Raw genomic sequence first — 13490 nt, forward strand, 5'->3', positions numbered from 1 at the left:
TTATTAATACAATATGTATCTGGCAGTAACCGTGCTGTTTTTGGCACAGCCTTCTCTCCGCTCCGCTCCGCTTACTTTCGTGACGTCACACGATCGGATAGGCGGTTGATTAGTTTGGTCTGAAGGGCAGATTTCATAAACAAACCGTCTGTTAACGTTATAGAAGAGTTCACGCGTCTTCATGATCCTCAGTCTTTGGGACGAGGTTGTTTTTATCCATTTTTAGAAAGTTGTCTGAATTTTGAAACATTTATTTATCCTCCTTCGTGTCCCTGTTTTTGCACATTTCTACTAACTCGAGTTTGGTCAGAACTTGTCCCGTCGCTCTCCTGTTAAACCGGGTCGCATCCCGGCCTGAGGCGGACCGACTGCGTTCTGACCATAATAGGAGAAGAGCCGCGGTCGCGTGAAGAGGAGGAGGACCGAGGGGCTCCTGCTCCAAACCACACCAGAACCAGAACCAGGACTGACGCCGACCGGCTCCGCGCTTCTGCTGCTCACTGGTAGGTGCCTTCTCCAACCGAACCGAACTTTTGGGTCGGTTTAGCTCGAGATATTGAAGATCAAATAACCTGAAACATGAGACGCGCGCGCGTCACTTGATCCCCTTGAACAAACGGTGCGGAACCAGGAAAAAACTGGACACCCCGCGTGCGCGCGCGTGTGTGTGTGTGTGTTTGTGTGTGTGTGGACGCTAACAGCTGATGATGACGGGGATGAAGAACTGGAGCTACTTCAAAGCAAAGTTTGGTTTCCAGCTGTCAGAACGCAGATCTTATGTTTGACTTTGGAGAACTTATGTCACATCTGGAAGATCCTCAGAGAATAAAACAATAACTGAAAGTTAACGGATCGATAACAAACCACGATCGATCCGAATTTACCCAAATAATAGGAATAAGATCAACTTGTTTTGGGTCTTAATCGGTTTAAAATGACCTAGTTGCCTCTGGAGGTGTGGCCTATTCGAGCAGGTTCAGGGAGCAGAGAGATCCTCCTCTTCCTCCTCCTCCTCCTCCTCCTCCATGCAGGCCTCAAACCCTTCCATAAACCTCCATCATGCCCCGTCATTGTGCTGGTAGCAGAAGCCCCTCAGGGACAGCTGTTGTCCTCCACCCGGCAGAGATGATGGTGATTCTTGAAGAAGCGATGAAGGACAGCAGACACAGAGATGGAAGCTCTGCTCCTTCAGGAGAACGTTACGATGGAGGCGGAGGTCACATGACTGACGTGGACCAGCTGTAGCTTCAAGGGTCTTCCTGATCTCTGCAGTGTCTCTCTTCCTTTTTGTCGTGTTCTAGTCACATGGCTGCTCTCCTTAGACGTGGGCTTCTCTGGGCCCTACCTCGCGCCCTTTGGCAAGGCAGCAGCTCCATCTACCCTCCTGGCCTGTCTGCTGCTCTTTTAGGTAGATTTAATTTTTAAATATCACTTTTCTGTTAAATTAATATTTTTGACTGAACATGTGGGCAAAACAGAGGAAATGACACACATTTTTTGAAGAAATGAGGGACTTTCATACTATAATGATCTGGGTCATTGAAACAGCTTTTTTTATTTCTATATATTCATCCTATTAGCCACGCCCATTTTCCCTTTTCTGTTTGTTTGAACTGATCAGAACAGAAAAGCGTTTGTTCAGACATCGACTGACACAAAACACATGTTTTGATTCCTACAGAATCAAAGAGTCCAGAAATATCATATGGAGCTTTATTTTGAATAAAAAAAAACTTCAAAGGCTCTGAGATTTTCAAAATAAAAGCAGATATAATAGCTCTAAAGATAAATTAGCTGACAAACCGGCTAATTAACTTCCATGTGGTTTGATTGGACTTTTAGTCACAAACGGAAGATGATTTCTAAAGTTAAAGATCTTCATCCAGAGTCTTCATCAGTGTCTGCAGGTCGTTTGGATCCACAGCGGCTCTGAACTTCAAAATGTCGCTGCTTCTGTCTTCAGAGATCACAGGATCCCAAAACTGTAGATCATTCTTTGTGTTTTTATTTGCTTGCAAGTCTGCAGATAAAGCAGAACTTTTAGTCAACCTGAGATAAAAGACGGATAAAGCAGATGTGGGTAAAGTTCCTTGGTTGTTGAAAATAGTAAAAATAACAGTCTAAATATGGAAAAGGTCAGCATGCAGATGCATAAAGCCAGATTTAGTTTTAGATTAAAAAAAAAAATAATAATCTGAAATCAAGATAAAGTGTTGACGAAGCATACAAAGAGTTAATGTAAACAATTTCTGCAGATTTTCTCTACCTGTATGGGGTCAGATCAAGATCTTTTTTTAATGCACTTTAAGATGATCCAAATCTGTCCCCATGTTATAAACATTTATTTACATTCATGTTTCAAACGTACAAATAAATTTCTTATTTTTTTAATAATTCCTTCAGGTTTACAATATGTACTTTAGGATTTAAAACTGTTTTTAAATGTACAATTTTGCTTTCAAATTTCCAATCTGGCTTTTCATTCACGTAAAAAGACCGTGTCACACAGCCTTTCATCCGTGCACATTTTGTGCACGGATGAAAACTGGTCATACGTGAATATATGTGGAAAAAGGAAGGAAAGTTGTGGTCTTTACCTGAATTTTTCACAGATGTATCACGAATGAACCTCGTTAAAACCACAGTAGACGTATGAATAAACCACACAAAGAACACATAAATCAAACATGAAGCGTGCGTTATTATTGTGCTGTTTAGATACAATTCATTAGTGAATCCTGAGTCACTTATGTAATTTGAACGTGATATCTGCGCTGGATATAAAAGTTATACACCGGTGGTACATGAGTGAAACGTCCGTTAGACATGCGTGAAAAGGTCACAAAAGCCACAAATTTGTGTATCTCATCTCCTAAAAAATGCGCACAATTGCGTAAGACTTGCATAATAATTGCGTATAAACTACATGAAAAAAAAAAGGAGAATTCTCAACCGACCAAAAAGTCAGAACAGCTCAAAACGGAATTCACGAATGACGAATGCAAGATACACTCAGAAATGACGCATGTCAGGCATGAATCACGAAAGACCAACATTTCATACGAGGAAAATGCACAAAACGTACGTGGTGGACGTGTGACACGGCTTTTAGGCAGGGATGTCAGACTCTAGGCCTCCTGCCTGTTTTCTAGAAATCCTGCCTTGTCTTCCGTCGATTACCTGGATCAGGTGTGTTTAGCTAATGGCAGGTTGGTTGGATGGCCCTCGAGGCCTGGATTCTGACACCCCTGCTTCAAAATGTGACCCCACATACCTGGTCCTGTCAGGAATCACCGTCTGGAATGCTGCGGTGCTCCTGCTGATCACAGATCCCTCCTGCAGCTGTGATGAAGACGGGCTGTTATCAGCAGGTGAGTCAACATGCAGGCGATCGGTCGGAACGTCACAGGAGCAAACCTACGTGCACGTTTCCAGTTAGTGTGGACGCGCAGATGCTGTAGCCCACATGTGTCAAGGTCAAGGCCCAGGGGCCAAATGTGGCCCGCCATGTCATTTTATCTGGCCCACGAGAGCATAAAGGTTTTAATTTCTTAAAATAAAAGTTTTCTTTAGTTGATTACATATTACTTATGTGTAGCTGCTGCAATTATTCAATGTTTGCAGGCCCTTTTTCTTTATGCAGACAGAATGTTACACTATAATACATGTTCTCTTTAGCTCAGTTTTATGTTATTTTTCTTTATTTACTTGGACAGTTTGATCCTTCATTAATGGAGTTATGCAGGTTTTAATAAGCGGACAAAATGTAAAAGGATTTATGGTTGAGTAACAAGCAAAAATATGTTTTCGTTGCAACTTGTCACTATAAAAAATTATAATAAATAAATAATGAGTTATTTAACACCTGAACAGACAGGAAGTCACCAAATGCACCAAACTTCACTTCATTTTAAAGGCAAGAGCCCACTTCCCAGAATGCACCACCTCACACAGAAACAGCAGACTCAGGAGGATGGATGTAAGGATCGTCAGTAAGCAGTGATTGGTCCGTGTTGATCTGAGTCAGCGTTTCTATGGCAACAACTCTCACCAATCAGGAGTGAACTAGTTGGAAGTCCACATCCCTACAAATTCAAATCAGGCTCAGGAGAATCTGTCAATGAAACGTTTTGAACATGAGACCACCTACTTTTATAGAGGGATCTGATTGGTCAGTTTATAACCTTAACTACAGAAAAAAGATAGAAAAAAAGAGGGGTATCGAGAACATATTAAGAAAAATGTATCAGATCAAGAACGGTTCTTCTGACCAATAGAATGACTGAGTAACAGCTGTTTATTTCTCTATAGAAGTCTATGGGATTTTGGCTTCTTGGAGCCAGCAGGTGCTTCCTGTTTAAAATGTGAAGGGGGAGGGGCCACATAGTCCAGCTCTCATATACAGTCAGTGCAGGTCACTCAGAACCTGACTCTGAGCTTAACAAATTTGTCTTTTATTTTGAAATGGAGAAGCATCAGGAAATCGGTTGACTTCAAACTGTCAAGCTTTCTTTTTATTTCTATCATCAATCAAAACAGAACATGTCTGTCATCTCATGTCTTTGCTGGAAGAGGAAAAAAAGTTTTCCAGAAAAAACTCTGGAGAAGATAACATGTTTCCTCTCTGCTGAAGACCAGACCAGGACACTTTCTAACATTGTGATCATGTTGCATGATGGGTGTTTTTTGTCCGCGGTGCATCAGTAAATCTGCCCCCCCCCCCCCCCCCCCCCCCCCATCCATAGAAACCGTCTGTCAGCACTAAGATGATTGTTCTCTGGATGTGTGTTGGTTTTCTTCCAGCTTCAGGACTGCAGATGGAAACTGGCTTTAGTCGAATCCGGAGCCTCTTTCTTCTCTTCTGTGTCATTTTGATGAGTTCAAATGGACACAGCCTGAGGAGATGGGGGGGGGGGGGGGGGGGGGGGGGTGTCCTTCCAACATGATATGGAGATGTATGACATATATGACATAAAAGTGTTTTTAAGTTTTCCTGAGACGTTTTTTTACTGATGTTTTCATCCATTAAACAAGAGAAAAGATTTCATCCAGCACACAGCGTGATGGGAGTGTCTGCAGAAGCCACTCCGGTGTGAAACAGTCCTCCGCTGCTGGGGGGGTAGGGGCCACCTGAAAGGGTGGGGGTCACCTGAGCATGAAGGCAGCAGAGTCCATGCCGCGGAGTGTCCTGTGCTTCATCGTTGGTGTCTCTGCTGCTGTTTCTTTTCTTGTAACTGTTTGTTTTCCCTCCCCCTCCTCCAGTCCAGTCCACGGTTGTGGTTCTGCTGGGGGGGTTTGGTTCTTGTGTTGTGAGGAGCGCCCCTCCCACCAGCCATGTCAGGCTTCAACCTGCTGCATCTCGTAACCAAGAGTCAGCCCGTGTCCCTGAGGTCCTGCAGCCTCCCCTCAGGTCCACTCTCCGGGTGCCGTGTGCTTGCTGTGCTCCGCCCCTCTAACACCCCCCCTTCCCCCCCCTGGTCTGGTGTGGAGTGGCCTGCCTGTTTGTGCACAGAGTGATCTAACCTGCTTCTGCATCACTTCCTGCTCCTTTGCTCATCAGCAGCGGTAGCGGTCACAGTGCTAACTCTTCCAGCTGTGGAGATGATCCAGCTGTGACTGACCTGAGCCGGTCTGGATCTGCTGCCGAACTGCATCTGTGTGGATCATCCCAAAAATCTCTGTCATCCGTTCGTCACTTCAACGCCCCGTGTCAAACTGCCTGAATAGTTAGTTTTAACCAGGTTAGGTCTAAAGGATCCTCATTCATTTGTTATTAAGTTGATGTTTCCTCAGGTTTTAATAAACTCCGTGTTGAGTCTGAAGCGACGTTCACGCGTAGCAGTCGCTTCCATTAGAAGGTCTATGTAAACACACATAAATGTGCGTTTTGCCATTCAAAACTTGCGCGTTCACGTGTCGCTACGTAGGTTTTTAAGACCATTTTTAGGCTCTACCTACAAAACGTGCCGCAAATGAACACCTGTTGAAAGTTAAACCGGTTGAACTTTGACCAGTCAGGGACTGGGATTTGGTAGTGATGCACGGATGGCGCCCTTTTTAATTCACTGTAGAGTCAACCCTTGGAAAATTGATCATGAAGGAGAAACTAATAATTGCGGTTTGTGCCCGGCTGGAATTGGATGACACCAAGTATTTCATATATCAGAATAGAGCTGTGAAAGAAAAAGCCTGGAGCCAGATTTGACCGCTTCAACATTTCACACCAAACCTCTTCTAACTGTAGTTGCGCTAGTGTCGGCTAGTGTGTCCAGTACGAACACCAAGGGCTAAAGTTTAGTGCGTTCAAGAAGACAAAACGTAAGCTATTACCTAAATTACACGCACAACTAAAATAAAATGTAAACAAAACAAAGTACAGCATCAGCTACACCTTAAACTAGTGTTAACTGCACTGTCAACTACAACCTAAACTGCAATATTAACCACATAAACTGCAACTTAAACTGGAATGTAAACCAAAGTACAACATGTAGCGTTAGCTATTAGCATTCATGTTTACACTGAACTTGAAGGTTTTTTTAATTATTATTTCCCTCTAAGACTACACCGATACTGACCTCTCGGTGCTTTTGTTCTCGTGTTCTTGGTGGCGTAAGGTGAGAACCTCTCTACCAGGTTGATGTGAACATCACTAATGTCCATCTCTGGCTGGAATGAACCTGCAGGAGCAGAAGGGGTGAAAAAACAAGAAGTTTCCCCTTCATTAGTTTTTCACAGAGAGCATATTGAAAAGAACCAACATACTTCAGTTGTTCTGTAGCATGAAGTGGGTCTGAGCCGCCATCTTGGAATGGTCCCTTGCAGATCAGCTCACGTCATGTGACTACAAACTGTCAATATTGGAACACAGTGGTAAAGGTGACTGAAACACAGATGTTTTTCAGTTTAAAAGTCCTCTTTTTATTGGTTCAGATTTCTAAAGCTCTCCTTTAGTCATTGAATGTGTGTCATGTCACCTGGTTTGCTTTATGACGATTCAAAATTGAACTTAGAAAAGCCACTAAGCAGGAGTGCTGTCAGCCCGGCTGGGAAAATAACACACCTGAGGGGTTTATCAGTCTGAGACATCCGTTGAAAGCATTGATGTTTAAATCGGATTGAATCTGCGACTTTGGCGGTGACCCGGCCCGGCTGGCAGCAGCTTCTGCTGGGTTCAGGTTTTCCAGGACTGCCCGGCTTTCTGCATAAACTCTGTCACAGAAACTTCCACGCTCACCTGGCTCTGCGCTTCACCCATGACTCGGCGTGTTTCTGCACCGACAGAAAGCGCTCACAGCTTCACGGCAGCAGAGCTGTGGGTGGAAGTTACACGCAGTCGAGCCGGATCAACCACAACAACAGGACCGCAGGCAGGAGTCACGAGGAAGCAGAAGCACCTGCACTGACTGGAGCCTTCTTCAGAACTGGAACTGCTCTGAACGGAGTGGATTTGGTCATTTTGTGGTTGATCTGAGCTCAAGCAGCAAACTGAAAAAGCATCGATGTTTGCAGAAGGAGATTGGCTGATAACTGAGAGTTAACTGGTTGTTCTCTGTGTTCAGGAGCTCGCAGGACTGCAAAGTCATGGCCGCTGAGCTTCTCTCAGGAGGAGCTGAAGAAACGCCTGACGCCTCTGCAGTACCATGTGACCCAGGAGCGAGGAACCGAGAGGTTCTGCAGCTTTGCCTTACCGCTCATGCATGTCTGAGAAAAAACGGACTTTTCTACCATTTTCTGCTTATTTTATTGATAGAAAAGCATAAAAAATAAACGTTTTTCTATCAATAAAGTTACTTTCAGCACATTAAGAAGTTTGGATTTCCCACTTCTCATTTAACTTTCAGCTATTCATTGTTATATTTGTGTCACTTTAAACAGAAAAACTCAGTCTTGACAGAAAAAATGGACATGATTGTTAAAATAAACCAACAAAAGCCACATCATTGTGATGAGGATTTTCCTCTTAAAGCAACACTGTGATTTGTTTTGGACAATAGCGCACCCAACCAGGCTTAAATGAAGAGGGTGTCCTTGGAAAATAGCCCCTCCACTCCTAAAATAAGGTTTAGAACAATGAAAAACTGGTCGGCATATAGAGCTCCAACACTCAGGAAGGAGGAACACTGATTTGTTTATGTCTTCACTGCAACTTTCACTGAAACCGTCTTCCCCACAGAGCCTTCACGGGGGAGTTCACCTATCACAAAGACGAGGGCACCTACACCTGTGCTGTCTGTGGGACCCCCATTTTCAGGTGACTGGCCTGCATGCTCATTCTTCTGATCTTATAATCTGTTTGAAATCAGCGCTAAGATTTAGAATCGTGGATCAGACCTCTTGTTCTGGTACCGGCGGGGCTTGTGGGGCCATATATGGACCCAACAAAGGGCCTGGTTTCTCCTTTATCCTCCTCATCTCTTCTGTTTGGCTTAAAACTTTACAATATAATAAAATTTTCAATAAATCTACAGTTTAGTCTTCAACACAAAAGGAGTTTCTTCAAATATACGCCTTGTGTGTCTAAAGATAACTCAACCCTGTTTGTTTAGTCATATCTGAATGACATAAGAAGCTCTGGTTCTTCCTGTTTGTAGGAAGACACAATTAAACAATAAAATGGTGCTGTGGGGTAGTGGAAGAGCGGTCAACCAATTATTGTACAATTCCAGGTTTGGTTCCCGCCCTTCTTGCCCATGTGTCAAAGTGTTCTTGGGCAAGAACCTGAACCCCACATTGCTTCTTGTGGTTAAAGGTTGTTGCCCGTGTATATCATCAAAATCATCAGTGTGTGAATGTGTGTGTGTGCATGGTGACTTTAAAGCACTTTGGGCCTTAAAGAAAGGTAGAAAAGCAAAGTATACACCATTTACCTAGAAAAAACTGGTTCAGGTGTCTGGTTTAGTTTGCATCAAAGTCCTTAACCCTTGTCCTATCCTAGGCACTTTAATGTTGGGAGTTGGGTCATCTACATCCCACTAGACAGTGTGCTGATCCTTTTTTCTTCAATGATTTGTGATCTTCACTGGTGTTACATGAAATCTTTCCACCTTTATCCACTTTTGTCATGGTAGGGAGAACACATCAATGTAAGGGTGGGGTCATCTAAGATAGCACAAGGGTTACAGAAGTTTCCAGATCACTCATTTGGCAGCTGTAACAGATCATTTATTCCGAACCTATCTAATATTCAAACATTTATGCATCAATGGTATTTTGTCCTGCAGCACACATCCATCATGACATGCTTTCATTCATACACGGCATGATGTTCCTCTCTTCTCTTACAGCTCGGGCTCCAAATTTGACTCCGGATCAGGTGAGTGTTCACGGTGGATCTGTTTTTGTTGGAGGCCACAGAAAACTGTTGGACATTCTTTAGTGTTAATAAAAGTCATAGATAAAACATGTCAAAATCACTGACACCTTTCAGTAGACTCAAAGGAAGCATCTGTGGCGGTCAGTTCTAGTTGTTCATTGGTTCTGCTTGTTCTTTGGTCCAGGTTGGCCGTCCTTCTTTGACATCATGAAGGAGGACTCCGTCTCTCTGACAGATGACTTTGCGCATGGCATGCACCGGGTGGAAGCCACCTGCAGTCAGGTAAGCTGTACCTCCCACAAACCCAAACTCAAATGAAGTCTGTAATGTCAGACTTTGACAGAGTGTGACGCTGCTTCGTAGGAGTGTTTCAGAAAGAGGAGGCAGAGTGAGGCAGGGGTCACATAAATGTCAGGGCAGAAGGGGGAGTATCTCTCTCATACTGTAGCCATCTTTTATGTTGTTATAGACCCACTCTGATGGTGTTTTTAACATGTTCTGTGGTATTTTCTCATGATAAAGGAAATTAAAGGAGAATATCTGCTGAGCTTGTTGGTACGTTTCAGTGTGGAGCGCACCTTGGACACCTGTTTGACGACGGACCCCGGCCCACAGGGAAACGGTACTGCATCAACTCTGCTTCCCTGGACTTCCAGCCCAAAGATGCAGACTCCTCCTACAACATGGCGGCTGGTGATGGAGCGACTGGCGCTTCAGAGAGTGGCGGGAAAACCGAGCTCTGAAAGACTCGAAGACAAATGTCCACAGAAGCTTTTCCTCTGGTGTTTGGACGTGTTCTCACTAAATCTCAGCTGTTGAGTTTGTGTGTCTGTAGATCAGCAGCTGAAGCTTCCAACAAGGTGGTTCCTGCTCTGCAAGACACGGTGGTGTCCAACAGGAGCGTCTTTTCTATCAGGATCTCTAGAAACATCCTGATGGTTCTGGAGCATCAGTCTTGCAGAGGATGAAGCATGTCTTGAACCAGTGTGGGGGGGGGGGCTAAGAGGGGTTTGTGCTCCAGTCTATAATTTTGTCACATTAAAAAAACTCAGTTTTTCAAAATGTAAATAAATTTAGCTGAAAATACCAGAAATCCCTGAGTTGATCTGAACTCTGCTCTTATTCTTTTTTATACGGCTTCACAAGCAAACAGGACGTTCTGCCCATCCATCATCAATTTGTCCTTTGATTCACTCCTCCTTCCCTCTTTGGTGTTCTGATAAGACACTTCATGGTCTCAGAGAAACTCAAAAATGATTAATGACGCCATGCTTTTGAACTCGAGGTGTAGCCTGGACGAGAAGGTGGGGGCCAGGAGTTTTCTGTCATGTTGAAAGGAGGAGAAGGAGGGATGTTCTGCTCGACTACCTCCAGTTTATGAACCGGAGCTCCTGCATGGAGAACATTTGCGTCATGGCAACGGCCGTTAATTTAGATCCTCGATTCAAAACAATTGCATTTGAAAATTAAAAAAAAAACGCACATGGCTCCGTTGCCAGGGTAACCACAGATTGCACAGGGAGCCTGAAAATGGAGAGAGAAGCGCCGTCACCACCACAGGTACGTCTTCTTGTTCTCTTAAACAGTCCAAACAATATTCTGTGGTTCTATATATTTAATCAGGTAATGAGAAAAGCAGCTACTCCAGCTGCACATTAATTTTTGTTGCAGGTGCAGCCCAGAAGTCAGACAGTGATGACACGGTGGAGGTACAAGGTTATTTAACTGACCCCTAAGAGACCCGCTTAAATACTGGAAAACAGGTAAGCACATATCAGCATCATCGGTACGTCCGAGCAGGTCTTCTCCATACATGAGCGGTAGTAAAAGGAGGAGCAGACTAAAGCCTAAAATGACAGAAAAATATTGTTTTATTTAATAAAAATCCATGAATCAACTAACCTAAGAAGCACTTCTTCATCATTCATATTGATACAAATTGGAATTAAGAAGAAATGTTAGGATTACTATCACTGTTGCATAAGCACCCTTTTTTTTTTCCTTCTCTCGTGTCTTTTGATATTAAGGAGGTTTTTTATTTTTAAGTTGCACTTTGATCTTATATAACATATTAACCATTTATCTCTAAACATGTGAACAAATTACACAGCAGTTGCATAGGTCTTATTTTAATGAATACTTAATCAAAGAAAAGACAAGAATGTCATGATCACTGAGTTTAATTTTGCTCTGCTCACTCCTGCAGCCAGTCCATGGCGCTGTCGTGTCAGAAGCCTCCATACGAGTCAAATCGACTGGATATTTCAGGAGTTCTCACTTTTCATATCCAGAGGAGAAGCTGCCAGGTGGAGATGACCCAGTTTACTGATTGAGAGATGGAGAAAACCTGAAGAGGTGTAAATGGTGGTGGTGTTGTCAAGGAGATGAAGGATTTTCAGGAGTAAAGGTCAGCTAGGAGACAAAAGAGACAACTGGGATAAACAGAAGAGTTAAGGCCATTTTTAACACAAGTGGACCCTTAGAGGTTATCTGGTGGGTAAGGGCTGGCAAAACCAGAGTTAAATGCAGTCAGGGTGAGTATAGATGAGTTGCAGATGTGCCAGGAGTCCCCACCAGTAATCCTGCCCACCTGTGATGTTGGATGTGCAGTCAGCTCTACCTGCTGTTGTGACTTTGATTCATTTGGATTAAAATACACAAATGTCTTCTTTAGAGCATCTGATGATGTTTTGGTGCAGGAGCCTCCATCCTCACTGAGTGTTTCGTCACAGCAGGTCTGGTGGTTCCTGTCAGTTGTGCCGGTGAACATCCTTTTCATACTAAAGCTCCACAGCTTGTTCCTTCTTTAGTTCTTTGTTGGGCTTTTTTCACAGCCCGACGAATGAGTAAATCCATTGTGTGCCTATTTTAAACAAAGGTTGGATCTGAAAAAAAAAATCATAATCTCTAGATGGTCTGTTCTCTAAAACCCTCAGGAAACCCATCTTCTGTGAGGCTGTTAGAAAAAGGTCAACTACCTCTGTCCAAAGCCATTGGGCTGACTTCTTGAAGCACAAAAAACGTTCCTGCAGTAAAAACACTGAGTCAGTTCCTGTCCATTTCTACCCTTTAGGTCTAAACTTTTAGGAAACAACAAGCAACGAATCCCAGACAGAAGACATTCAGGTCTCACCCCCTTCATGCTCAGTGATCAGACAGATGGGTCACAGGGCTGGTGGCTGTGTGATGTCATCTTTCTGTGTTAACCCTGGTTAATATGACCCTGTCTATATGTTTTTCTTGGGAGTTTATGTTTAAATGCAAGCTTGAATGAATAGCAGTGGGCTGTTTAACAACATTAGCAGGAGACCCTTCACTACACACATGACTACATGGGGACTTCCTGTCGCCCAGGTGACCGAGTATATATAACGAGGAAAAGGGAAAGTAAAAGGAGAAAGACAGGAGCTTACAGCCGTAGGACACGTACTGTTGAGGATGACCGTGAGTCCAACCGCGTCGGTGGAAAATATGGGCATTTCATCTCTGCCATCGGGTGAGACCTCCACATTCATGGAATAACTGGAAACCCCAGCAACTGTGGACAGAGCCGGTAAGCGCGTATATACATGATCCTACGGACGGAACTTCGACGTCCCGCGATTTACTTGAATTTCTTTCATATGGTGGAGGGTGGTGGACGCCAAGGAGAGGCGGTGAATGTGTAAATATGAACTAAAAGAATTTGGTGTATCGCAGCGGTCCCCAACCTTTTTTGCGCCCCGGACCGGTTTCATGTCTGGCAAAATTCTCACAGATCGGTATGTTATATGTGGCGGACACACGCTGCAGCAACGCTGTAATAGAGGCAGATACACGTGATAAGACTACTCTGTATTTTTATTTTGACACGCTAAACATTGTACTTCGCATAGGTGTCATCATCCTCTCCCTTCAGACGTATCAAACTTAGGATAATTAGATATTAAATCAAAGATTGCTGAAAGGGAGTGGAAGGAAGCGAATTTGTATATGCCACCCCTGTTTTACAGTAACCATTTTATTACATGATTTATCATTATTATCCAGTTCATAACTTTTCATCTGATATCAATGCCTTACCAACACAGTTTCAGTTCATTACGTATGCTTAAGTATCAATAAATCACATGACAATAGTGAATTACTTCATACTAATGTAAAGTAGTTATAACTATTTTTTATAATAACATAC

The 13490-nt window shown here is 43.4% G+C and overlaps 1 protein-coding gene and 2 long non-coding RNA genes across 3 annotated transcripts; 2 read left to right on the plus strand and 1 right to left on the minus strand.

Moving 5' to 3' along the window:
- The first annotated feature begins 13 nt into the window (after positions 1–13).
- msrb3 (methionine sulfoxide reductase B3) lies at positions 14–10409 on the plus strand. The gene is made up of 8 exons (XM_020714368.2): positions 14–25; positions 389–503; positions 3288–3371; positions 7563–7671; positions 8177–8254; positions 9288–9316; positions 9501–9598; positions 9883–10409. Exons 1-8 carry the CDS (start codon positions 14–16, stop codon positions 10057–10059), a joined length of 702 nt encoding a protein of 233 aa, XP_020570027.1. The 3' UTR covers positions 10060–10409.
- Positions 10410–10736: 327 nt separating this feature from the next.
- On the plus strand, positions 10737–11658 carry LOC110017615 (uncharacterized). The gene is made up of 3 exons (XR_002293060.3): positions 10737–10876; positions 10988–11079; positions 11523–11658. It is a non-coding gene; the product is annotated as an uncharacterized LOC110017615 (long non-coding RNA).
- Positions 11659–12069: 411 nt separating this feature from the next.
- Positions 12070–12866, minus strand: LOC144989358 (uncharacterized). Its single transcript, XR_013653501.1, has 3 exons — positions 12747–12866; positions 12295–12342; positions 12070–12201 (listed from the first exon to the last, which is right to left on the minus strand). It is a non-coding gene; the product is annotated as an uncharacterized LOC144989358 (long non-coding RNA).
- Positions 12867–13490: the final 624 nt, after the last annotated feature.

The sequence above is a fragment of the Oryzias latipes genome, chromosome 23, assembly GCF_053564925.1.
Source record: "Oryzias latipes strain Hd-rR chromosome 23, Olatipes_Hd-rR_3.1".
Classification (NCBI taxonomy): domain Eukaryota; kingdom Metazoa; phylum Chordata; class Actinopteri; order Beloniformes; family Adrianichthyidae; genus Oryzias; species Oryzias latipes.